Source organism: Bos taurus, chromosome 20, assembly GCF_002263795.3.
Source record: "Bos taurus isolate L1 Dominette 01449 registration number 42190680 breed Hereford chromosome 20, ARS-UCD2.0, whole genome shotgun sequence".
Taxonomy (NCBI): Eukaryota; Metazoa; Chordata; class Mammalia; order Artiodactyla; family Bovidae; genus Bos; species Bos taurus.
In genome coordinates, this window is record NC_037347.1 from 23,234,265 (window position 1) to 23,261,305 (window position 27,041).

At 38.2% G+C, this 27,041-nt stretch overlaps 1 protein-coding gene and 1 pseudogene across 3 annotated transcripts in view; both read left to right on the forward strand.

Moving 5' to 3' along the window:
- Window positions 1–19,304, forward strand: part of IL6ST (interleukin 6 cytokine family signal transducer) — a 61,781-nt gene extending 42,477 nt beyond the window's left edge. For all 3 annotated transcript variants that reach the window (XM_002696322.7, XM_059878870.1, XM_010816769.4), the window contains 9 exons: window positions 332–414; window positions 1,066–1,276; window positions 1,843–2,025; window positions 4,423–4,524; window positions 4,711–4,857; window positions 5,139–5,279; window positions 10,097–10,193; window positions 13,500–13,581; window positions 14,509–19,304. In XM_002696322.7, coding sequence (XP_002696368.3) covers window positions 332–414; window positions 1,066–1,276; window positions 1,843–2,025; window positions 4,423–4,524; window positions 4,711–4,857; window positions 5,139–5,279; window positions 10,097–10,193; window positions 13,500–13,581; window positions 14,509–15,246 — 1,784 coding nt within the window. In that variant the 3' untranslated portion in view covers window positions 15,247–19,304. The remainder of the gene's footprint in view (window positions 1–331; window positions 415–1,065; window positions 1,277–1,842; window positions 2,026–4,422; window positions 4,525–4,710; window positions 4,858–5,138; window positions 5,280–10,096; window positions 10,194–13,499; window positions 13,582–14,508) is intronic.
- Window positions 5,288–10,090, forward strand: LOC104975244 (GTP-binding nuclear protein Ran-like; annotated as a pseudogene).
- Window positions 19,305–27,041: the final 7,737 nt, after the last annotated feature.

Consider the following 27,041-nt stretch of genomic DNA (forward strand, 5'->3'; position numbering starts at 1 on the left):
TGTATTTAAATATATTTCAGTTTGACTTTTAGCAATAAGAAAGTGATGCATCTTTGGTTATTGCTTAGGATATATTTGTACCTTCACAGTTTTAAGATTACTAAAGAATTGCAATATAATCTAAATTGTCAAGCTATCACCCTGATTAAAGGTGTGAAGTCCAAGACATATGCTGAGGTGGGAAAATGCTGGTGTAAAGAAAGAAATAAAGACACCATATCATTGAAGGGCAAGAATATTAAAAATAAAGTAAGAGAATAATTTCTAGGATTTTAGCTTATCTTGTTATAATAGAAACTTTTATTTTAAAAATTTTATATCATTTCTTTAGGACCATCCAAGGCACCAAATTTCTGGTATAAGATAGAGCCGTCTCATGCTCACGGCACTAGATCTATACAACTCAAATGGAAGGTAAGAAAAAAATATTGACTGTATCCTTTTATCTCATATAAATATATTTTATATGGTATCATGGATGGGGCTTAATTTTTGGTATCAAATAGTATTTGATAACTTTAATAAAAATGCAAAGCTTTATGTATACTAAAAAAAAAAGGTTCATAAACTGCCAGTGATACCTCATAGATATTTCAGCATCATTCTGTGAAAGTTCTATAAGGGGCCTGTGTTTTATCGAACTTTCCTCAGTGCCTCATAAAAAATAATTAACATTTGGGGTAGTCAGAATGTATGCTGGTAATAGGAAATAAAGTTGTTGTGCACTCCATAAATGGTCATGAGTGGATCATGCTAAAATAAGGTAGAAAGAAAAATATTCAGACTTAAAATAGTTTAGGCCAGCATACCATCAGTGAAGAATTGTATCAAGAACTAATAGCTAACAGAATGGTGCTACTTTCCCTCTTCGCTGAAGCCATGCTTTTACTCTTCATTCGATGTGAAGTAGTTTCCCTTTAGTAGTGAGTTCAAAGTAAGGTTGCCAGCCCCTTGCAATTAAATATTCAGAGATTTGACATAATAGAATTTGTGAACATGAAGAAAAACATTACCTTTATTCAAGATTTATGAAATATGTTTTAAAAGTAAATTGTTTTATTACAGACATTGCCTCCTTTTGAAGCTAATGGAAAAATTTTGGATTATGAAGTGACTCTCACAAAGTGGAAATCACATTCACAAAATTACACAGTTAAAGACACAAAACTGACAGTAAACCTCACAAATGATCGCTACGTAGCAACTCTGACAGCAAGAAATCTTGTTGGCAAATCAGACGCGTCTGTTTTAACTATCCCTGCCTGGGATTTTCAAGGTTTGTCCCTAAGATGGAGCCTCACTTACGAATGGTAAAGGGTAGTTAGGTATGGACAGGACTCCTGTAAAAACATCAGTATCCTAAGACTATGTTCTCAGTATCTATGGTGGTTAAATTTTTAGAAATCAATCAGCAGCCAAACTGTTCCATCATTTTGTGGTTCACTTAAACTTTGCACTAAGCTACTTAGTTCGTTTAAGCATTTTATGATTGTCTTTTTAAAAAAATATATTTTTTAGGTTTGAGGTACCTATTATATACATTTAACTTAAATATATTGTTTTTCTGTAACTTTATCTGGAGCTTTCAAAGAAGAAGAAAATGCAACTTATATACACAAAATACTTGCAGAATTTTGGGAAAGGAATTAACGTTTGAAAATAAATTGACTGTTTATAAATTAGTGCTTTTATTCATGTAAATACAGTTTAATCTTATGTGCTACGAAAACGTGATAGCAAGATAGATCACATGGTTATAAAAATGAATGTAAAATGTTGGAACTTCAGAGTTTTAAATGTTCATTTATCATATCAGTATTCATACTTTGTTTTTTTTTAAAGCTACTCACCCCATAACCGATCTTAAAGCATTTCCCAAAGATAACGTGCTTTGGGTAGAATGGACTGCTCCAAACGAATCTGTAAACAGATACATACTTGAGTGGTGTGTGTTATCTGATAAATCGCCCTGTATCCCAGACTGGCAACAAGAAGATGGTACTGTACATCGCACCTATTTAAGAGGTATATCTTGCTAGAAACACTTAAGTCGATGTCTTCTCTAGTTCTTTAGACAGATTTTTCTTGTACTTATTCTTTTCTGCTTTGTAGGCTTTGTGGTCCACTGAAAAGACTTCCAGTTTATCATTGTTACTTACTAGTTAACTCTTGTTTACTAGATTTGAGACTCTCAGCAAGTCACACTTATTAACCTCACTAAACTGCAGGGTCTGTCTATGGACTGCTACTGCTGCTAAGTCTCTTCAGTCGTGTCCGACTCTGTGCGACCCCATAGACGTAAGCCCACCAGGCTCCCCATCCCTGGGATTCTCCAGGCAAGAATACTGGAGTGGGTTGCCATTTCCTTCTCCAATGCTAAGCGGGGTTAATACTATCTTCTTGCAATACTCTCCTGTTGTTTTGATCATCAAAGGAATTCTCACAAAACTGTAAAGTAAGAAAAACACAAGGTAATCCAATCTCTGCTCCTAACTAGTATGTTCTCTATACCTGATTTAACTTCATCCTTTAATGAGAAAAATTTCCCTGAGCATATGGATGGCTTGTTAACTTTTTATAGCTGTTGAACAAGGGAAGCAGAATCAGAACTTAGATTTTCTTGTCTTTTAAACTGGAAGTACTGATGAAGGACAGAAAGTAAGCGCTCCAGTATGGATTGCTCTCATTGCAAGTTACTACTTTTCAAGTAGCTTTAAAGTGATAGAACAACTTTAAAAAGAAAACAAAGCACTCAGTTTGTATGTGTGTAAAGAGGATAACCATTAGAATTTAGCTACCATTTGCATTTAGTCACAGGAAAGGTGTTAAAAATATACTGTTTATATATAGCCATAAACAGCTTTATTCATAACATAGGCTGTTTGGCCCTCATTAACCCATTATTTTGAAGAAGGCAATGGCACCCCACTCCAGTACTCTTGCCTGGAAAATCCCATGAAACGGCGGAGCCTGGTAGGCTGCAGTCCATGGGGTCGCTAAGAGCCGGACACAACTGAGCGACTTCCCTTTCACTTTTCACTTTCACGCATTGGAGAAGGAAATGGCAACCCACTCCAGTGTTCTTGCCTGGAGAATCCCAGGGACGGGGGAGCCTGGTGGGCTTCCATCTGTGGGGTCGCACAGAGTCGGACACGACTGAAGCGACTTAGCAGCAGCAGCAGCAACCCATTATTTAACGTATAATTTTACTAATCCCACTTGTCTAGTTTATCAGTCTTGTCCAAGTAAAAGCAAAGTAGAGCTAGAGAGGAAATAGATTGCTAATAACTGGACCATGGATGGCATACATGCTCAGTCATGTCGGACTCTGCGACCTCCTGGACTGTAGCACACCAGGCTCCTCTATCCATGGAATTCTCCAGGGTGGGTTGCCATTTCCTCCTCCAGCTCTTCCCCACCCTGGGACTGAACCCCCATCTCTTGCATCTCCTGCACTGGCAGGCAGATTCTTTACCACTGGTGCCACCTGGGAAGCCCTAGCTGGACAGTAGCTGGACAATAGAGCAAAGGCTCTGGAGACCTTCAGTTTGTGCATGTATTCCCACAGAGCTCAGTAGGCCTGGTAAAACATCACTGTATAAGCAGAATATAAAAATTATCTTCCTGATAATATTGAATCATTAAGAAAATGACTCTGTTTATGAAGACAAAGAAGCATATATAACTTCATGAATAAACAGTTAAGGAAATGTAAGTTCCTGTTGAAGGTGTAAACTGCAGTTTATAAACAAAAATACATTTTTTTGTTGTTGTGTGCTAAAGACAGATTACTTTGTAAATTTGGAAAGATTATAAAGAAAGGAAGTATTTAAGATAATTTTTTCTTTTAAAATTCTGTTGTTGTGGGAAATAATACTTAATTCTCTTTTTCCCCAGTCACCAGTCCAACCACAGCCATTTGTGCTTTCCCTAGCTCTGATTAGTGACATCTTGCTCATAGGCAGTTCTCAATTAGGTAAAATGTACAACAATTGTCAAACTATAAGAAAGACCCATTTGATAAATCCTGAATATAAATGCAGTCATTTGTTACTTTTATTGACAGTATAAATATTTATTGCCAGTAAGTGAATAAAAATAACCTTTTATTTTCATAAATATTTACTCTGTTAAACTTGAATCTAGTACACAAAAGGCAATGTTTACTTAAAAAGTTGTAGTTTTAAAAGAAAGTTCAGTGGTAATCATTTCATAATGTAAGCAGATGTCAAATTATTATTTAGTATACCTGAAATTAACATTGTATATCAACTGTACTTCAATTTTAAAAACATAAATGAATAAATAAAAGAAAATTCAGTGGTCATGAAACTATAATGTAAAACTAAGCAATAGAGTTATTTTTTTTTTCATTATAAGGAAGAAAATCTTAATCTACTTAATCTACTATTCTTACTTTAGGAAACCTAGTAGAGAGCAAATGTTACTTGATAACAGTTACTCCAGTATATGATGATGGACCAGGAAGCCCCAAGCATATAAAGGCATACCTTAAACAAGCTGGTAAGTCCGGCCCTACTTTCTTTGAAAAACCATTGCATTTTGTACTGACAAAGACATTTTTGCTTTTTAAATAAGGGTATGTCTCATTATGTTCAAATAATTCCATGATAATGAAATTTTACCAAGTTCTAATGGTTTACTAAATTCTTATGCTTTTCAGTTAGTAAATACCTTATTCTGTTTCAGCACCTTCCAGAGGACCTACTGTTCGGACAAAAAAAGTGGGGAAAAATGAAGCTGTCTTAGAGTGGGACCACCTTCCTATTGATGTTCAGAATGGATTTATCAGAAATTATACTATATTTTATAGAACCGTCATTGGAAATGAAATCGGTAATAAAGCTATATCAGTTATTAAGAATCAGGTGTTTTTTCTTAGGCTTTTAAATACTAATTTAAGTCGTCTTGTGTTTTTTACATCTTAATGTAGCATTTTATGCTCAGAAAAGAGATACGTGAAAATATTCTTTATGGTTGCCTTCATGATCCTACTAAAAATACATTGTTTTCTAGTGAAATATGGTTTGATTCCTTTTTCGTACTCTCCCAATGTCAAATATAGGCCAAACCATGCAAGAGTAGTTGGTTAAAGTGCACTTACTGCTTTCTTCCAGCTGTGAATGTGGATTCTTCCCACACAGAATACACATTGTCCTCTTTGACTAGTGACACTCTGTACATGGTACGAATGGCAGCCTACACAGATGAAGGTGGAAAGGATGGTCCAGAATTCACTTTTACTACACCAAAGTTTGGTAAGGAATAATCATGCTTGAGTTTTCCTTTTTTCTCTTTTCTTTTAAAAATTTAATAACACTAAAAATGGGCTTAACTTACATGCTAAAATTTTGTTTAAAGTGCATCTTTGCTGCTAAGTCACTTGAGTCATGTCCGACTCTGTGCAACCCCATAGTCGGCAGCCCACCAGGCTCCCCTGTCCCTGGGATTCTCCAGGCAAGAACACTGGAGTGGGTTGCCATTTCCTTCTCCAGTGCATGAAAGTGAAAAGTGAAAGGGAAGTCGCTCAGTTGTGTCTGACCCTCAGCGACCCCATGGACTGCAGCCTACCAGGCTCCTCCGCCCATGGGATTTTCCAGGCAAGAGTACTGGAGTGGGGTGCCATCGCCTTCTCTTTGGATTCATATAAATGATGTGTTCATAAAATTTTTGTTTTGTTGTTTGGTTATTTCTTTAAACTACAGAAAATTTTTTCCATACTTTGCTGTTGTTCCTTCAACTGCTTCTAATTTCACCTGTACTCTATAAATCCCAAAATAATTTGTTTATCTTTCTAAATGGGTTCATTTTTTTCACTGGCAAAACTTGGGTATGGTCTCACTTAGTCAGACAGGCATGGAGACGCTTCTGGAAGTAGCATCGCGTTGGCTGCCCAAGGAGAACCCCAAGTTCAAACCTGTATTGGTTGGTGATGGTGGTACTGGAAAAACTACATTCGTGAAACGTCATCTGACTGGTGAATTTGAGACGTATATAGCTACCTTGGGTGTTGAGGTCCATCATCTTGTGTTCCATACCAACAGAGGACTGATTAAGTTCAGTGTATGGGATATAGCTGGTCAGGAGAAATTTGGTGGACTGAGAGATGGCTATTATATACAGGGTCAGTGTGCCATTATAATGTTTGATGTAACATCAAGAGTTACTTACAAGAATGTGCCTAGCTGGCATAGAGATCTGGTATGTGTGTGTGAGAACATCCCAGTTGTGTGTGTGGCAACAAACTGGATATTAAGGACAGAAGGTTAAGGCAAAGTCAGTTGTCTTCCACCGAAAGAAGAATCTTCAGTACTATGACATTTCTGCCAAAAGTAACTACAACTTTGAAAAGCCCTTCCTCTGGCTTGCTAGATAATTGATCGGAGACACCAACTTGGAGTTTGTCACCATGCCTGCTCTTGCCCCGCCAGCGGTGGTCATGGACCCAGCCTTGGCAGCACAGTACAAGCGCGATTTAGAGGTTGCTCACGCGACTGCTCTCCCAGATGAAAGTGCTGACCTGTGAGAAAGTGAAGCTGGGCCCAGCGTCGGAAGTCTAGTTATATAGGCAGCTGTCCTGTAACGTCACTGGTGCAGCGTGTTTGCCACTTTATTACGTAGCTAAGCAGAACATGTGCTTAATCTTTGTTGCTGAAGGAGATGGATGGGCTTTGGAATGAATGTGGCTGTTTAAAAAAAAAGCTTCATTTTTTGGACCTGCGTATTTAGGCGTTTTGGAACACAGTTGTTTCCTCCTTGAGTTTCAAATATAAGACTGCTGTAGTCACGTGACTATATTGAGAGGTGGAATCTTGTTTGTTACTGTCATTCCCACTCCTTTTTATTTAGAATCAGGATAAAGTTGTATTTCAACTATTTTAAAAAACTTGGGTATAGTCTCTTCTCTTGTTCTTCCTTTAATGGGCAGGTTGCCTGGAGAATTCCATGGACAGAGGAGCCTGGCGGGCTACAGTCCATGGCAAAGAGTTGGACACGACTGAGCACCTAACACACAGGCTGTAAAGACTAATCCATGCTTGCAGTCTCATTTCCGTACCTCCAGCTCAGTTTTTAACCTGCTGAAACCAGATTCCCACCCACCTACCACTCCACTGAAGCCTCTCTGCTGTCACACGTGGAAGACCTCTTATTCGTCCTGTCCAGTGCATGCTTTTTAGTCATCTTCTTTCCCTACACTTGCCAACATTTGATCCTTCCTATTGGCCTGTTCATCCTTGAAACAGTCTCTTCCCTTGGTTTATTTTTCTAATAGCACTCTCCTGAGTCTCCTCCTCGTGTGGTACTTTTTTCTTGGTCTCCTTTTCTGCTCTTTTAAATGTTCTGTATTCTCCACAGCTCTGTTCTTGGCACTGTTTTCTTATCTTCCATTTCAGAGTCCCTGTTTAAGACTTCAGCCACCCTCTCTGCTCTTCCCAAACAGGTTTCTTTGTTCCATGTTACAGCTCTTTGCCAAACCCAGAAGTTTAGGGTTAGTTGTAGTAAATGTCTTCATCTCTTTTTTTCACTTACATAAACTAAAGTTCAGTTGCTCATGCTTTCAAATACTGCTTGTGCATGCCCTTTTATAATCTCTTTCTTTGACCCTAAACTTCATTTTCCCCGCCTTTATGTCTTTTCCCAGTACATTCCCCTATACCTTTTCTTGTTCTGGCTATTCCTGTGGCCTCCCTCGGAGAAAGCAATGGCACCCCACTCCAGTACTCTTGCCTGGAAAATCCTATGGACGGAAGAGCCTGGTGGACTGCAGTCCATGGGGTCACTTAGAATCAGACACGACTGAGCAACTTCCCTTTCACTTTTCACTTTCATGCATTGGAGAAGGAAATGGCAACCCACTCCAGTGTTCTTGCTTGGCGAATCCCAGGGATGGCGGAGCCTGGTGGGCTGCCGTCTATGGGGTTGCACAGAGTCGGACACGACTGAAGTGACTTAGCAGCAGCAGCAGTGGCCTCCTACAGCAGACTTAAAATGCATTCTTTCCTGTAACTACTACATTTTGAATCATTATTAAATTACCTTATTTTATTGTAATTGTTTTTGTCATATCCAAGCACCAACACAGTGAATGATAAATAGTAAGCTCCATATTCCTTGTTGGTTGAATGTTTGCTGCATGAGCAGGTAAGTGGATAAGTGACTACTACATAAGATAGATATTGAAAGATCCTGAGCTTTTCTGTGATGGCCAATAATGAATATAGTCTATGGGATAAGATTTGTGGTGACATGGTTGTAGAATATATATGTAACAAATATAGGTTTCCACCTCTAACCAGAAGTTGAGCATTCCTCTGAAACCTTTTATAAGCCAAAATGGTTTAGAGCAGAGTATCTCTCACCTTTTGCAAGTTTGCATTATGCCACTTCATTTTCATGAAAGACCTACATTAAATACAGTAACAAGCTTTTTTTATAAATTTATTTTTGTTAGCAAAAACAATGTAATTTATGAAAAACGCTTTTTAGTATATTAGTGTAAGTCTTTTGTGAAAGTGAAGTGGTAAAATGGGAACTTTCTTAAAGTGGGGGCATACCTGTAATATTTGAAATAAAACTTTGTGCCATGATCTTTAGAAAAATAAAAGTAATTAACTTTAAAAATGTATGCTGTTAACAAAAGTAGTGTTCATTATAAGGAATTTAGACAATAAAGTAAAATACAAAGACGAAGAAAAATCACTCCTAATCCCTCATCCAAAATAATCTTTTAACATATTTATATATCCTCCTAGTCTTTTCTATGCATACATTTTTTCCCAAAACTGAGATCATACTTAATATTGCTTCATCCACTTTTCCCTCTGACCTATTGTTTTATGGATCCATTATACCTACTTCACATGGCTTTGACTTTGCCCTCAAGGACCATATAGCTTAGTTGAAGAAATAAAGTATAAGTAAACAATACAGAGAGCCATTTGAGCCATGCTGCTAGTAAATAGAGCAAGAATTTAAAGATACTGGTAGTTGGAAGTTTCACCTTCAAAGATTTTTGTGGAGAAGACAGCACTTGAGCTTTGAAGTTAAGATGTGGACAGATAGGAAGAAGGAGGCATCCTGGAGCACCGTGAGCGAAAGGCCCAAGGCGTGGCAGCTGAGAAGGAAGTTCAGCACCAGTAAAGGACAGGTCTGCCTGGATTTGATGTGTCGTGTGCATGAGAATCTTCACATTCAGGAATTAATATTCTCCAACCTATAGTTTATTCCTCTGATTGCTCAGTTCCTGTTATGCTTCACAGAATGTAAAGTTACTTACAAAGGGATATGTGTGGTGGGAACGTAAGACTGAGTAATGTGTAGCTGTCGTACTACTTGGATACATTTCTCCTGTAAAAGACTAATTGAAGGAGGGTTGGAGGAGTTTACCAGAAACAACCAAATCATTAAAAAATCTCTAATATAAATTCTCCCAATTAGCGGTTCATTTGATTACTAAGCTCTCTTTCAGATCCAAAGAGGGTATTTAGGAATCTGAGGCTTGCTGCTTTTTAGATGATGATATTCTTACTTCTGCCACTCCTTGTGCCTGTTAAGGTTCTCCTAAAATTCTTACCCTATATCAGTAAATAACAATTAAAAATTTTACCTGAATTTTACATTTTTATTCCTTATAGAAAGTTACATTTGTAGTTCAGTTGTTGAAATCATTTAGAGCTTTTCCAATTTTGCTCCTAGAACTCAAAAGTAAGTTTTGCTAAGATTCTGCTGAGTGCAGATGATAAATGTAATAAATAGTTAGGTTTGAAAACTCTTACCAGGTATATTATTTATCCAATAAACTGAACTAATCCATTTATTCCCCCAGCCAACTTCTATTTTATGTATACTTTGTGGTCAGGTTACCATGACCTAAGGCATAAGCAACTAGGGTATGATTTACCAAGGGAGAGGGGTGGGGAGAGAGAAACACCTGTAAGTTTGAAAAGGTTGTAAAAAGAAAAAAAAAGGATGGTATTTCATCTTTTCAACAGTAATCTGGTTGGAAAGTTGCATTATTTGTCCGTAGCATATGTGTCAACAATTATTTTCCTTCTTTCCACTTTTTGTTTTTTAGCTCAAGGAGAAATTGAAGCTATTGTTGTACCTGTTTGCTTAGCATTCCTATTGACAACCCTTTTGGGAGTTTTATTCTGCTTTAATAAGCGAGACCTGTAAGTACCCTTGTTCATATTTTTGCATTTTCCCCCACTTCTGTTGACCTATAATTTACATTAAGTGAAATTCATCCATTTGAAGTGAACAGTTTGATGAATTTTTGTAGCTGTATGTAGATATTTAACTACCACCACACTTAGGATGGAGAACATTTCCATCACCCTGGAAACTTCCTCTTTCTGTTTTGTAGTCTGTCCTCTCCCTTAGCCCCTGGCCCCAGCAGTCAACCATGTGTGGTCGTATTTTTGCCTTTTCTAGGATTTCACATATATAGGAATCAAGTAGCATGTAATTTTTTGTGTATGATGTCTTTCACTTGACTTTTTTGAGATTTATCCATATTGTTGCATATACTAATATTTTTCTTCTTTTTATTCCTGAATAGTATTCTATAGTATGGAAAGATCAAAATTTGTTAACCCATACATCTGTTATGAAAATTTAAGTTGTTTCTTTGATTTTTGGCTGTTATGAGCATTCACATACATATCTTTGTGTAGGCATAGATTATCATTTATCTTGAGTCAATATTTAGCAGTGGGATTGCTGGATCATATAATCCAGGATTACTGGATGCATATTTAACTTTATAAGAAACTGTCAAACTGTTTTTCAAAGTGGCCATATCATCTTGTATTCCCACCAGCAATGTGAAAAGTTCCATTTGCTCGATATCATCCCCAGTTCTTGGTACTGTCAAGGTTTTTAATTTTAACCATTCTTTCTCAGGGGTTTATAGTGCTATCTCAGTGTGACTGTAACTTCTGTTTCCCTGAGGACTAGTAATAGATATTTTCATGTGCTACCTTACATCTTCTTTTGTGATATGTCTTGAAATCTTCTGTCCATTTTTAAATTGGGTGATTTGTTCATATTGTGCTTTAAGAGTTCTTTATATATCTTGTTACAAACTTTTTGTCACAAATGTTTTGCAAATTCTGGACTGTGGCTTGCCTTTTTGGTTTCTTAACTGTGACTTCAGAAAAGCAAAAGTGTTTAATTTTGATCAAGTCCATTTTGTTAGGGTTTTTATTTTTTAATGGTTGTTGATTTTATGTCCTTTTTATGAAATCTTTGCTTAACCAAGTGTCACAAATATGTTCTCCTATGTTTTCCTCTAGAAATTTAATGATTTTAACCCTATGCTGTGATCTTTTTAGAATAAATTTCTGTGCACGGTGTGAAGTCAGAGTCAAAGAATTTTTTCCATGGATATCTAATCATTCCAGCATTATTTATTAAAAAGACTGTCTTTTCCTGTTGAATTGTCTTCAGCCTGTACCAAAATCAATTATTCTTATAAGTCTAGATCTATTTGTGGACTCTTAACCCTGTTCCTTTGTTATATATGTCTATATGTCTGTTGGTGCTGATACCACATGGTCTTGATTTATTATAGCTCTGCAATAAGACTGGGTGGCAGAATTCCTCCAGTTTTTTTTTTTTTCCCAAAATTATTTTTTTCTAGCTTCTTTGCCTTTTCATATAAAATTATCAGCTTATAAATTTCCTTTAAAAATCTGTTAGAATTTTTAGTGGAATTTTATTGAATCTCTACATCAGTTTAGGGGGAAATGCAGTGTGAACATGAGTTCAAATGTTCATGAGTCACATACATCTTTCAGTACGTGAACATGGTACATTTCTTGTTTCCTTTTGCAATGTTTCTCAGTCTTCAGGCTGTGTTAAATTTATTCCTTCCTAACTTTTTTTTATGCTATTATAAATGGAATTTACATGTTTTTATTTTCTAGTTGTTCATTGCTGGTATATTGAAAATTGATCCTTTTAAGCATATTAATCTTATATACTGAGATCTTGATAAATTAATTTATTGTAGTCACTTTTTAGATTCCATAGGACTTTCTGCATATACAGTCATGCTGCCTGCAAGTAAAGATGGTTATTCCAGTCTTTATACTTTTAGTTATTTTTCTTATTCTACTGGCTAAGACCTTCAGTAAGTACAATGTTGAATAGAAGTGTTAAGAGCCAGCATATTCCCATTCTTCCCAATCTTAGGGGAAAGAGCATTCACTCTTAACACTATTGCATGTTATATTAGCTCTAAGTTGAGGAAGTTCTTATATTTCTGTTTTGCTAAGAGTTTTTGTCATGAATGGGTATTTAATTCTGTCAAATGCTTTTTCTGCATCTGTCGAGATGAGCTTATGATTTTTTTTTTCCTTTTATAAATATGGTGAATTTTATCATTGATTTTCAGATGTTATATCTTGCATTCCTTGGAATTTGCCGGATTCGGTGTGTTAACAGTTTTTGTATTTTTATGTTAAAAAGTGGCATTGACTTGTCCTTTTTTTGTGGTGTCATTGTTTAATTTTGGATTCAGGGTAATACTGATTATCTCATCAAATGAATGCCCTCTTAATTAGTACATATTACCTCAATTTTCTGGGAGAGTTTGTGTAGGGTTTGTATTATTTCCTCTTTAAATGTCTAATGGAATTCACAAGTGAAGCTGTCTGGGGCTGCTCTTTTCTTTGTAGGGAGATTTTTAATTACAAATTGAATTTCTTATAAGTATAGGGCTATTGACGTTTTCTTTTCCAGTCTGTTTCAGTAATTGGTGACTTTCAAGGAATTCTTTTTTTTTGGTTAGTCAATTTATTTAGGTTGTTAACTCTATTGCTTTTTCTGTTATGTCCAGATTTCATAGTTGTTCCTGCTGGACAATCTGTTAGGATCTTACTACCCATCTTTATTTTTTATTTGAACTTATTCTCAAGATGACTCATTTCCTGTGTACTTATATACACTTGTGAACGTCTAATGTTGTGCTCGGGACTATATTAAACATATTTAAATAGGTTTTTGATGAAGGATATCTTGAATTAATTATTTTTCTGTTAGCCTTTTCTTCCTTGTGAAAAATCATATTATTTTATCTTATACCGGTGTGATAATTTATCATTGTCGGAATTATTTTGGTTGGAAATTGAACATTTTGGGGGTTTTGTTTTGCAGAGAAGGTGTGCCACAATGTTTTGTACCCCTGGCTAAAGTTTTTAAGTGGTTTTTATTGCAGAATTTGATTTCAGAGATTTTAAAAAATTGAATACTGATTACCAGCTTTAGTCATAAACAGTTTTTCTTTAAGGATAAAGATTCAGATCCTTATGCATTTTTAAATAGTATTTTATTCTATTGGTTACAAGAAAAATGTTTTTGTTAGCTTTGGAGTACAGTAGGTATTTTTTGTTTAGTTGGTTTTATTCTTAAGATTTAAATGATCACGTTTATTACAAGCGGTTCTCCATAAGCAGTATTTCTTTCCTCTCCAGAATTAAAAAACACATCTGGCCTAATGTTCCAGATCCTTCAAAGAGTCATATTGCCCAGTGGTCACCTCACACACCTCCAAGGGTAAGATAAAATGTTTCTGACTACTTAGAATACACGCACATATTGGGATATATTTGTAGAGTTTAAGCAAAAAATAATCGGGCTGAATTGAAAAGTAAATGAAAATAAAATAGTACATAAATTAGAATTTTAGTCAAAATTAAAAATAGTACTTGCATATTCTAGGAGTTTATTATCACCATAGCATATTTGTCTTTATATTCCTAATTCTATTTAGTATACATTAAAAATATTTGACTGAACTTGTAAGTTGAAAGCCTAGTGTTTTAATACAGCTATGTTAAGCATTTTAGATTGTATATTAAAATCAAATTTAAAGGCTGTGATTTTAATATGATTAAATGACTTCTGGAAGCCTATAATAAATTTCTTAAATTTCCTTAAAGGGAAGATTATTTGTATTTTTTACTTCTGACAGTCCTTCATAACCTATGAAACTTGAGTTTGATTTTTCTTAACGTTTTCTTCATTCTTCTATCCAGTTAATCCTAGGCTGCCTAGACTAGGAATGAAATATTACTTCTGGACTTTTGTTACTGTTGTTCAGTCCCTAAGTCGTATCCGACTCTCTGCGACCCCATGGACTGCAGCACACTAGGCTTCCCTGTCCTTCACTATCTCCTGGGGTTTGCTCAAATTTATGTCCATTGAGTTGGTTAGTTCATAAAAACGTAACACCCCAACAATATTGATTTGGAATTCTGAGGAAATACAGTCTAATTCTTACCTTCTAGACAAATTTCACAAAATCCATGATTCAAGTAGTTAGCAGTGACTTAGTGATATAGATTATCTTTGCACTATTAAGTTACTGAGAAGTTTCAGAGATGCATTTTGTGACTTTAACTAATATGTTAGATATAATTATTTCAGATTTTCTAAATGAATGTGTACCATAGGTAATAATTCATTTTCTGTCTTTCTTAGCATTTTAATTCAAAAGATCAAATGTATCCAGATGGCAATTTCACTGATGTAAGTGTTGTGGAAATAGAAGCAAATGACAAAAAGCCTTTCCCAGAGGATCTAAAGTCTTTGGACCTATTCAAGAAAGAAAAAGTTAATACTGAAGGACACAGTAGTGGTATTGGAGGGTCTTCATGCATGTCATCTTCTAGGCCAAGCATTTCCAGCAGTGATGAAAATGAATCTGCACAGAACACTTCAAGCACTGTCCAATATTCCACAGTGGTTCACAGTGGCTATAGACACCAGGTACCATCAGTCCAAGTCTTCTCAAGATCTGAGTCCACCCAGCCCTTGTTAGATTCTGAAGAACGGCCAGAAGATTTACAGCTGGTAGATAATGTAGATGGCAGTGATGGCATTCTGCCCAGGCAGCGGTATTTCAAGCAAAACTGCAGTCAACATGAAACCAGTCCAGATATTTCGCATTTTGAAAGGTCACAGCAAGTTTCCTCAGTCAATGAAGAAGATTTTGTTAGACTTAAACAGCAGCAGATTTCAGATCATATTTCACAACCCTATGGATCTGGGAAAATGAAAATGTTTCAGGAAGTTCCTGCAGTGGATGCTTTTGGTCCAGGCATTGAGGGACAAGTAGAGAGATTTGAAACAGTTGGGATGGAGGATGCAGTTGATGAAGGAATGCCTAAAAGTTACTTACCACAGACTGTGAGACGAGGTGGCTACATGCCTCAGTGAAAGACAGTTCCTGTTACATCTTCAGAAGTACCTGTAAAGTAAAGCTAAAAATACTTTATCTGTGATTTCAGATCTTCACTCGCTGAAGATGGTCATTTGCCCTTAAGGACAAGAATGTACTGTCCTGCCACATGGGCTTTTTCCATCCCAGTATATCTGGGATTCAATTTTAAGCACTACATAAACTGACTTCATCCTCTGAATAGCTGACTGACTTTGTGCTGTTTCAGGATGTTTGCACTGAAGAAAAACAAAGCTTATCTAAAATTTATAAAGTGAAACTTTTTGTTTTGCTGTCTAGAAAACAGAGGGTATTTAAATTAAAGCTAGTCATAAACAGCTATACTGATTTTAATGAGAATAGTCATTGAATATCAAATCTTAGGGAGAGAATTAACAAAAATTAGAGGAGCAAGGTCTTAGACTCTCTACTTTAGCTGACAACATAATTTAAAAAGAATCCAGATGATGCAGCTAATACGAGCCCAGCTTTTGTTGTCTGCCAGAAAAAATTCAGGTCATTTATAATCATACCAACAAGTAAAATATTAGTCCTCTTCCATTGGTAGTGACACTGCCAGTTGCTGGAGAAAAGGAATTCTGTTTTAACACAGCAAACTAAAAATATCAATTTTTGAATATTAGACAATCAATAATTAAGGAAGTTTTCAAACATTTGCTTTCTATTGTTATTGACAGCCTTTGAAGATACACATCACAAACTCAGCAGAGTGTCTGGATAAGAGCTAGGAATGAATATGACAAACTATCTCAAACATTCTATACCTGTATATAAACTTTATTGACCCTTCTTTTTAAGACATCAGAGAATTTGGTTGATTAAGCACTTTATACAATATATCTTCACCTTAAAATGTGTTTTGACTTAATACACTGTTTTTCAGTAGGCCAAGATTGAGTTTGTTTTTTTCCCTAGTAGGTATCTAAAGCAGACTAATAAGTTATAGGACTTGGGCGATACTCACCAAAACAAAACACCACCCCCAAAATGTACATATTGATCTTAGTAAGTATCACAGTTAGCAAATACCCTTATTGTAGAGGCACTTAATGAAGAGATAGTATTTAATGTCTGCCAGTCCTGAGGTAGGTGGAACTTAGTTCCACACGATGATTTAGGAATATTTTAAACCTCTTCCCATATGTTCTGTTCTTCAGGGGGAAAGTGATTGAGCCTCCAGAGTTTAGTGCTAAACTCACTTTCACATTCATGTTATCCTCTACCCACCACCTTTGACAAGGAGGCAGGGCTAAAACCAGGGGCTGAGTAAGAAGAAATAGATCATGTATTGACTACTGCTATCAAGTAAGTTTGTTTCTCTGCCATATTTAAGATACAGAAGCCAGGGCAACTGAAAATATTTGCAGAGGTTATTGAAGAATAAAAGGTTGAGGAAATTTAGTGCACATTTACAGATGAGATGTGAGTCTACTCATTACTCTCTCATCAGTATTGTTCACAGTGGATTTCCTGTTATGCTTTATCCTTTGTATTCTTGCCTAACACTTCACAGAGTTCTTTCACATATATGCTCTTTGTGAGACAGAGCAGATGCTATATTCTGATATATCCAGTTCTTCTTTAGGCAAAACCAACAAGAGATTGGTAGACTGTCAGAATTATGAGGAAAAGTAGGGACAGACCCCAAACTCACACTCTACAAGGTAATAGCACCACCACCATTTAAGTTGGCCATCAAAGGCTGGTCCCTATCAGGAAAGGATTGGTCTTGCTAAATGTCAACAAATTTATATCTACTACATTTTTTTTATTTCCTCAAAATAAGTAGTCATGTTGTTATAACCATGTTTAGCTCTGACCTTCCTCCTAACAAATAGCAGTGTTGTGAAGAACATTTTAGTGTAATGATTATACATAGCGGGAGGGAAGTTATAAAATGTGAACTCACGATCTAAAGGAATGAGAACAGTTATTTAAGAAAGGACATCATTATAAGTAGATTTGATGTTGAAACTTAACATACAACATGGTGCAGTGAGTGAATGCCCTCTAACCACAAAAGCACTTTAGGCATATTAAATGGATGTTTGGATACTGTGCAAAAATTCATTCAGGAAATATTTATATACGTCTTTGCCCCAAAAGAGAAAAGCAGTCATGAAACTTGATCTAAGTACAAAATTACTTTCATAAGGCATGTTGTAGAAGAATCTGTTTTGATACATGTGAATTATACTTTAGGTCGGCAGAGAAATTAGGTTAATTTATGTGAAAATTAGACTGTGTTTAAGATAGTGGGTTTATTACTCATTAAATATCTAGTATCCAAAAGTTTGATGCAGTTACCCTCTTGTAAGATTAAAATAATAATCAAGAATATGTTACATTTGTTGTTACTGTAATTTGATTATTCATTACTGGTGTCTTTGATATCTTACCCTCATCCTTCATAAAGGCACGATGCTAAATAACTCTTGGAAAACTATCAGATTTCAAACCTACTAAAACCTTACAGTTTAATCCTTTTTTTAACATGGATCATTCATCGCTGGGGAATATACCCAACACATGAGCAGAAACAGGGAAAAGGCAGAGTCATTCACGTGTGTTGTGTTCACGTGTGCTCTTCACCTAGTTGTTCAAGTTCAGCCTTTTTCTTTGATGAGAGATTTTTTTTTTAACATGTGAAGTCATCCAGTGACCCTAGTTTATTGTGAAAACATTTATTTATGAAAATTCACATTGGAAGTAGAACATCTAAAATAGCTCTATAAATATCAATCAAACAAGTTTTAAAAAGATGTCTTTTTTCTGCTCACATAGTTAAGTAGTTAAATAATCATGACATAAATTTAGAAGTAGAATAATTATATAGTAGCATTCCCTAAAATATTTCTGTTAACTGGCATGTATTGACTAACTATAAATCAAGTAGGAAAGCTCTTCCTCTATTCCATTATATTCCACATCAATCTCTTCCTCTGGTGTCAAGAACAAATTTCTGTACCTTACACTTCTGTTTGTTGAGATGGGTAAAATGTCAACATAATAAGCTACATAAAACTTAAAAGTTCAGTTGTTTAAAAATATTGGGATAACTTTGTTGTAGGTTGTGTTTGATTCTGTTGCCCTCTAAGATTACTTTAAAAAGTTTTTTGCACTTTTTTTGTAAACTAAAAGAATATGAAGCCATACAATGGCAATATATTAGGTTTAAGAAGTTTTAAACCAGCAAACTTAACAGCCTAGTTCTTTAGACTGGTCCTTGATAGCAGTTCCTTTCAGGCTATTTATAAGCAGAATTTAGATGCAAGTCAAAACTTTCCAAATCCAAATACTGATCTTTGGAGTTAATCTATTTTTTTTTCATTGTATATTCTACTTGTATGTGTATTCACATGATATTCTAATATACATTGCATTAAAAATGAAAAGGTGGCTCTGGATGAGCCCATTTGTTACATATTTGTTCCTAAATTTTTAAAGGCTTTTTGTAGTTAAAGCAGGTTAGTTTAACTTAATTACCCAGTTCTTTACACTTCATAGATCATGATGAAAGTGCATTTGAGGCCAATAGTGGTAGATGTTACAGACCTTTTATCCCTTAAACATAAGCTTTGACAATGATAACTACATATTTCAAATGCTATTACATGAATATCAAAATGTGACATGTCAGAAATAAAGGGATAATTTAAAGGTGGATATTTGACATTTCTTTAGTCTTAGTATATATATATATGTTGAATAGTATACTCTAAAAATAAGTGTGCAATTTGCTAGTACTGCAGTACAGTGGTTAGCATTAGGTATGTCTCCTCTTTATACCTGGCTATGTCCCATTTAATTATAAGTGCAATCCTTTCAAGTTCACTTGCTCTTTTACCTTGACCTACTCTAACTTCATATAGAAGGCTTGTCTAGAAAGAGTAGTGTGTATTTTTACTTTTGCAGAATGAATTGCATGTGCAAATCGTAACCACAGCTATTGTTTTTATGTTGACATAACTAAATGTTCTCTCATATATCAGCTCTAATCCTTTAAGTAAATGTAATAAATTCTTCCTCAAATGTTTTCTGGGTGTGGTCACTACCATTTGACGTCATTACACATAATATTTAAGGTAATTTTATCATTATTGGTCTTGAGGCTTTGTGTAAGCTTGGTGCTTTTGGAGAGTTCTGTGGCTTCTGAATTCCTCATTTAACATAATGGGTCAGGATTTAGAAGAAAATCAATACCCTACCTCAGCCTTAATAAATACAGAATAGACTTGGAGATGGCAAATTCATTTATGAGTTTTCTGGATTTACAAGATGATTTCTAGAATCCCAGCATCTCACCCCTCGTTGGATATTTTTCAGCGGGTTGCCCGTGGAAAGTACAGGTGCTGTGCTGCCTTGTGGCCTGCGTGTACCCACACCCTCCTGGAGTCTTGTCACTGAGGCGTGAAGCCGATTGATCCAGCCCCACCACCGCTCCCCTGAGCTTGTTGGGTATAGTGTATAAAAGTACTACTTCCACCTAGAAGGAAATCTGAACTACTAGATTTCTGTAACTTCACATTGTGGTTTTATCTAAATATGCAGGGAGTGAAAAATCCACACACAAATTAACTTCATCCTTTCATACATATACTAGAGGTTGTAGAAATAGCATCTCAGCCTGGGGCTATGTGTTTGTGTAAATCTTTGGTTAGGTCTCTTACAGGCTCTTACAGCATGACTTCTTTGTGATACTGCTTGTCTTATCCTAATTTATATTACGGGTCCAGTCCATCCTACTGCCAAAAAGGCATTCAGTTTTCCTGGCCCAGAGACAATTTTAACTTCTGGTTTAAATTTTATTCTTCTTAATATACAATCTTCCTTCAGTGCTTTCAAAATACAAACAAGAATAGTACAAACTGTGCTCTTAAATACATGTTTGCATTGCACGTGTGCTCAGTCATGTCCAATACTTTGCGACCCTGTGGACTGTAGCCCTCGGGGCTCCTCTGTCCATGGGGATTCTCTAGACGAGAATACGAGAGTGGGTATCCATTCCCTTTTCCAGGGCATCTTCCTAACCCAGAGGTCGAACCCATGTCTCCTGCGTTGTTGGCAGATTCTTTAACCAAGTGAGCCTCCTGGGAAGCCCACATACATGTTCCATTGATGAGTCGCTAAGTCGTTTCCACCTCTGCAACCCCATGTACTGCAGCACACCAGGCTTCCCTGTCCTTTACATCTCCTAGAGTTTGCTTAAACTCAAGTTCATTGAGTCGGTGATGCCATCCAACCATCTCATCCTTTGTCACCCGCTTCTGCCATCAGTCTTTTCCAGCATTAGGGTCTTTTCCATGTTTCAGTTCAGTTCAGTCGCTCAGTCGTGTCCGACTCTGCGACCCCATGAATCGCGGTACGCCAGGCCTCCCTGTCCATCACCAACTCCCGGAGTCCACCCAAACCCATGTCCGTTGTGTCGGCAATGCCATCCAACCACCTCATCCTCTATCTTCCCCTTCTCCTCCTGCCCTCAATCTTTCCCAGCATCGGGGTCTTTTCAAATGAGTCAGCTCTTCACATCAGGTGGCCAAAGTATTGGAGTTTCAGCTTCAGCATGAGTCCCTCCAATGAACACCCAGGACTGATCCATCCTTTAGGATGGATTGGTTGGATCTTGCAGTCCAAGGGACTCTCAAGAGTCTTCTAACACACCACAGTTCAAAAGCATCAATTCTTTGGCGCTCAGCTTTCTTCACAGTCCAATTGTCACATCCATACATGACCACTGGAAAAACCATACCCTTGACTAGACGGACCTCTGTTGGCAAAGTCATGTCTCTGCTTTTTAACATGCTGTCTAGGTTGGTCAAAACTTTCCTTCCAAGGAGCAAGCGTCTTTTAATTTCATGGCTGCAGTCACCATCCACAGTGATTTTGGAGTTCAGAAAAATAGTCAGCCACTGTTTCCACTGTTGCCCATCTATTTGCCATGAAGTAATGGGATTGGATGCCATGATCTTAGTTTTCTGAATGTTGAGCTTCAAGCCAACTTTTTCACTCTCTTCTTTCACTTTCATAGAGGCTCTTTAGTTCTTCACTTTCTGCCATAAGGGTGGTGTCATCTGCATATCTGAGGTTATTGATATTTCTCCCGGCAGTCTTGATTGCAGCTTTTGCTTCTTCCAGCCCAGCATTTCTCATGATGTACTCTGCATATAAGTTAAATAAGCAGGGTGACAATATACAGCCTTGACGTACTCCTTTTCCCATTTGGAACCAGTCTCTTGTTCCATGTCCAGTTCTAACTGTTGCTTCCTGACCTGTATACAGGTTTCTCAAGAGGCAGGTCAGGTGGTCTGGTATTCCCATCTCTTTCAGAATTTTCCACAGTTTATTGTGATCCACACAGTCAAAGGCTTTGGTATAGTCAATAAAGCAGAAAAATGTGTTCTTCTGAAACTCTCTTGCTTTGTCCAAGATCCAGTGGATGTTGGCAATTTTAATCTCTGGTTCCTCTGCCTTTTCTAAAACCAGCTTGAACATCTGGATGTTCACGGTTCACATATTACTGAAGCCTGGCTTGGAGAATTTTGAGCATTACTTAACTAGCGTGTGAGATGAGTGCAGTTGTGCGGTAGTTTGAGCGTTCTTTGGTATTACCTTTCTTTGGGATTGGAATGAAAACTGACATTTTCCAGTCCTGTGGCCACTGCTGAGTTTTCCAGATTTCCACGTTTAAGTCTAGATAAACATGGTCTGGCTACTCAATAGAGTATAGAAGAGAAGGCGGCAAGGAGACCTGAGTTAGAGAAGGAAGTGGAGAAGCAAAGGGAAGCATGTAGTGATTCCAGGTCAATGGGCTTCCCTGGGGGCTCAGACAGTAAAGAATTCACCTGCAATGCAGAAGACCTGGGTTCAGTCCCTGGGTTGGGAAGATCCCCTGGAGGAGGGCATAGCAACCCACTCCAGTGTTCTTGCCTGGAGAATGCCCATGGACAGAGGAGCCTTGAGGGCTGCAAGTCCATGGAGTTGGAGAGTCGGACAGGACTGAGAGACAGCACAGCACAGCCTCTTTTCTGTGCTCCTCCTCACCAGAGGGGACACCCACACGCTTTCCCTCTGGGTGTGCATCTCTGCGTTACCTGTCTTAATTTCTCTGTGTGCCCTCCCACTTGTTGTGCTATGTTTCTAAAAGTAAACTTTGTATAATATCTGCATTTACAGTTTGCCTCAGTGGTAAATGCATTTTTCACTGGGGCAAAGATCCAGGGAAAACTAGCTTCTGGCCTCTAGCTTTTGTTGGTCTGATGGCTAGGATTCCTGGCTTTGTTGTTATTCAGTCTCTTAAGTCGTGTCCAACTCTTTACAATGTCATGGACCACAGCACACCAGGCTTCTCTGTCCTTCACTGTCTCCCAGAGTTTGCTCAAACTTAGATCCATTGAGTCAGTGATGCCATCCAACTGTTGGAATAGTGTATAATTTCCTCGGTTCTGTCTTGCCTCAACGAAGATTTGAAATGGTGAACCAGTGTGACAGCTCAGTTACACCTCAGAGTTCATTCAATAAACAAAGGATAGTACACTCTTGAGGCATGAGGGCAGGCCGACCCCAAAGGAGAGGTCTCAACCCATCTTGGCTCCCCATTTTTTTATACGTTTTTTTCTCCTCCCCAACCCCTTTGCCCCCGCACATGCTATGCAAATGAGGGCTAGCCAGGAAGTGGGCATGTTTGTTTCATCTGAGGTTCTCACTCCGGTCTGTGGATTTTTCCTTTGTTCCCTTTTCGAGGGCTTTTCTGCTTCTTTTAGACACCACTATTTTGGACTCCTTTTTCCTATTCTAACTACCTAACACAACCATCTCACTGTCACCCCCGTCTTTTCTTGCCCTCAATCTTTCCCAGCATCAGGGTTATTTCCAATGAGTCGACCCTTCACATCAGTGGCCAAAGTATTGGAGCTTCAGCTTTAGCATTAGTCCTTCCAATGAATATTCAGCATTGATTTCCTTCAGGATTGACTGGTTTGATCAACAAATTGACTGGTTTGTCCCTTGCTGTCCAAGGAATACTCAAGAGTCTACTCCAGCACCACAGTTTGAAAGCATCAATTCTGACGCTCTTTAGCCTTCTTTAGAATCCAAATCTCACATCCCTACGTGACTACTGGAAAAACCATAGTTCCAATTATACGAACTTTTGTCGGCAAAGTGATGTCCGTGCTTTTAAATATGCTGTCTAGCTTTGTCATGACTTTTCTTTCAAGGCGCAAGTGTCTGAATTTCTTGACTGCAGTCACTGTCCACAGCGCTATTCCCATCTCTAAGAATTTTCCTCAGTTTGTTGTGATCCACACAAAGACTTTAGTGTAGTCAATGAAGCAGAAGTAGATGTTTTTCTGGAATTCCCTTGCTTTTACTATGATCCATCAGATGTTGCCAATTTGATCTCTGGTTCCTCTGTTTTTCTAAGTCCAGAGCTTCCATCTGGAAGTTCTTGGTTCACATACTATTAAACCCTAGCTTGAAAGATTTTGAGCATTACCTTGCTAGCATGTGAAACTAGTGCAATTGTGTGGTAGTTTGAACATTCTTTGGCATAGCCTTTCTTTGGGATTGGAATGAAAACTGTCCTTTTCCAGTCCTGTGGCCACTGCTGAGTTTTCCAAATTTGCTGACATTTTGAGTGCAGCACTTTCACAGCATCATCTTTTAGGATTTGAAATAGCTCAGCTGGGATTCCATCACCTCCACTAGCTACTTTGTTGCTCAGTCATGTCTGACTCTTTGTGACCCCGTGGACTGTAGCCCACCAGGCTCCTCTGTCCATGGGGATTCTCTAGGCAAGCATACTGGAATGGGGATGTTCCCAGCCAAGGGATTGAACCCAGGTATTCTGCATTGCAGGCGGATTCGTTACCAACTGAGCCACCAGGGAAGCACTTGTTCATAGTAATGCTTCATAATGCCCACTTGACTTCACACTCCAGGTTGTCTGACTCTAGGCGATTGGTCGCACCATCATAGTTATCCAGGTTGTGAAGACCTTTTTTGTACAGTTCTGTGGATTCTTGCCACCGCTTCTTAATATTTTCTGGTTCTGCTAGGTCCTTGCTATTCTTGTCCTTTATTGTGTATGTCTTTGCATGAAATGTTCTGTGGTATCTCGAGTTTTCTTGAAGAGATCTCTAGTCCTTCCTATTCTACTATTTTCCTCTTTCTTTGCATTGTTCACTTAAGAAGGGTTTCTTATCTCTCTTGACTGTTCTCTGGAACTCTGCATTCAGTTGGGTATATATTTACCTTTCTCCTTTGCCTTTCACTTCTCTTCTTTTCTCGGCTATTTATCTTCTCAAAGGCCTCTTCAGACCCCTTTTGCCTTCTTGAATTTCTTTGATGGTTTTGGTACTGCCTCCTGTACTGTGTTGTGAGCCTTCTTCCATAATTCTTCAGGTGTTCTGTCTACCACATCTAATCCTTGAATCTGTTTATCACCTCCACTGAATAATGATAAAGGATTCGATTTAGGTCATACCTGAATGGCCTATGGTTTACACTACTTAATTCAATTTAAGCCTGAATTTTGTAATAAGGGGTTCATGATCAGAGCCACAGTCGGCTCCAGGTCTTGTTTTTGCTGACTGCATAGAGCTTCTCCATCTTTGACTGCAAAGAATATAATCAATCTGATTTCAGTGTTGACCATCTGGTGATGTCCATGTGTAGAGTCTTCTCTTGTATTGTTGGAAGAGGGTGTTTGCTATGACTGTGTGTCCTCTTGGCAAAACTCTGTTAGTCGTTACCCTGCCTCACTTTGTACTCCAAGGCCAAACTTACCTATTACTCCAGGTATCTCTTGACTTCCTACATTTGCATTCCAATCCCCTATGATAAAAAGGACTTTTTTTTTTTTTTTTTTGGTGTTAGTTCTAGAAGGTCTTGGAGGTCTTCATAGAACTGTTCAACTTCAGCTTCTTTAGCATTAGTGGTTGGAGCATAGACTTGGATTACTGTGATGTTGAATGGTTTGCCTTGGAAATGAACCGAGATCATTCTGTCATTTTTGAGACTTCACCCAAGTACTGCATTTCAGACTCTTCTTGACTATGAGGACTATTCCATTTCTTCTAAGGGATTCTTGCCCACAGTAGTAGATATAATGGCCATCTGATTTAAATTTACCCATTTCCAGTCCGTTTTAGTTTGCTGATTCCTAAAATGTCAATGTTCACTCTTGCCATCTCCTGCTTGATAACCTCTGATTTACCTTGATTTATGGACCTGACATTCCAGGTTCCTATGCAGTACTGTTCTGTACAGCATTGGACTTCCACTATCAGACACATCCAGAGCTGGGTGTCATTTCTGCTTTGGACCAGCCTCTTCTTTCTTTCTGGAGCTATCTCTCTGCTCTTGCCCAGTAGCATATTGGACAACTACCAAGCTGGGGGAGCTCATCTTCTGGCGTCAAATCTTTTTGCTTTTTCATACTGTTCATGGGGTTCTTGAGCCAAGGATGAGCTGTGCTGTGCTAAGTCACTTCAGTCGTGTCTGACTCTGTGCGATACTATGGAAGAGCCCACAGTGCTCTTCATTCCATGGGATTCTCCAGGCAAGATATTGGGGTGGGTTGCCATTTCCTTCTCCAGGGGATCTTCCCGACCCACGGATCCTCTTAATTCCCCGACCTGCGTTGTCTTAAGTCTCCTGAATTGGCAAGGTGGGTTCTTTACCACTAGAGCTGCCTGAGAAGCCTAGCACTATTCATGGGGTTCTCAAGGCAAGGATACTGAAGTCACTTGCCATTCCTTTCTCCGGAGGACCACGTTTTGTCAGAACTCCCCACCATGACCCATCCATCTTCAGTGGCCCTGCATGGCATGGCTCATAGCTTCACTGAGCTACACAAGGCTGTGATCCATGTGATCATGTTGGTTCACTTTCTCTGATTGTGGTTTTCATGTTCAGGCTGCCTCAGTTCAATTCCTGGTCAGGGAATTAAGATCTCACTTCACACCACTGCTCACGGCTGCCTTGTGGAGATCACCCTCAGCACACGCATTTGCTCTAGCCACATGTAGAAAGACCTAAGAGAGAAGTAAAGGCGTCCCTCCTTCCCAAGCATGATGCCTGTTAACACAGCTTCTGCATTCTCACTGTGCATGCTTAGTCTCTCAGTCATGTCCGACTTTTTGTGACCGCATGGACTGTAGCCCACCAGGCTCGTCTGTCCATAAGGATTCTGCAGTCAAGAATACTGGAGGGGGTTGCCATGCCTTCCTTCAGGAGATCTTCACAACCCAGGGATCAAAACCAGGTCTCCCACATTGCAGGTAGATTCTTTACCATCTGAGCCACCAGCGAAGCCCATGCAGTCTCATTACTGTATTAAAAAAACAACGGTGGAGCCTGACAACTGCAGCCAGTGACCAAAAGATCTAGGGGAGGGCATTTTTCCTGAGTGCTCGGATCACACTCCTGTGCTGGTTGGTTCTGCCATGAACTTCACATGTCTGCTGCTAAGCACAGGTACCACCTCCCAGCCTAACCTCTTCAGAGGCCTTTTTTGCAAAGTGGTTTTCCAGCTGTACCTGCCCAACTGCAGCTAATCCACTAGAGGGCAGCATTGGCAGCAGGAAGGGCCCACTGAGGTCCTGCTGCTGCTGCTGCTGCTGCTAAGTCGCTTCAGTCGTGTCCGACTCTGTGCGACCCCATAGACGGCAGCCCACCAGGCTCCCCCATCCCTGGGATGCTCCAGGCAAGAACACTGGAGTGGGTTGCCATTTCCTTCTCCAATGCATGAAAGTGAAAAGTGAAAGTGAAA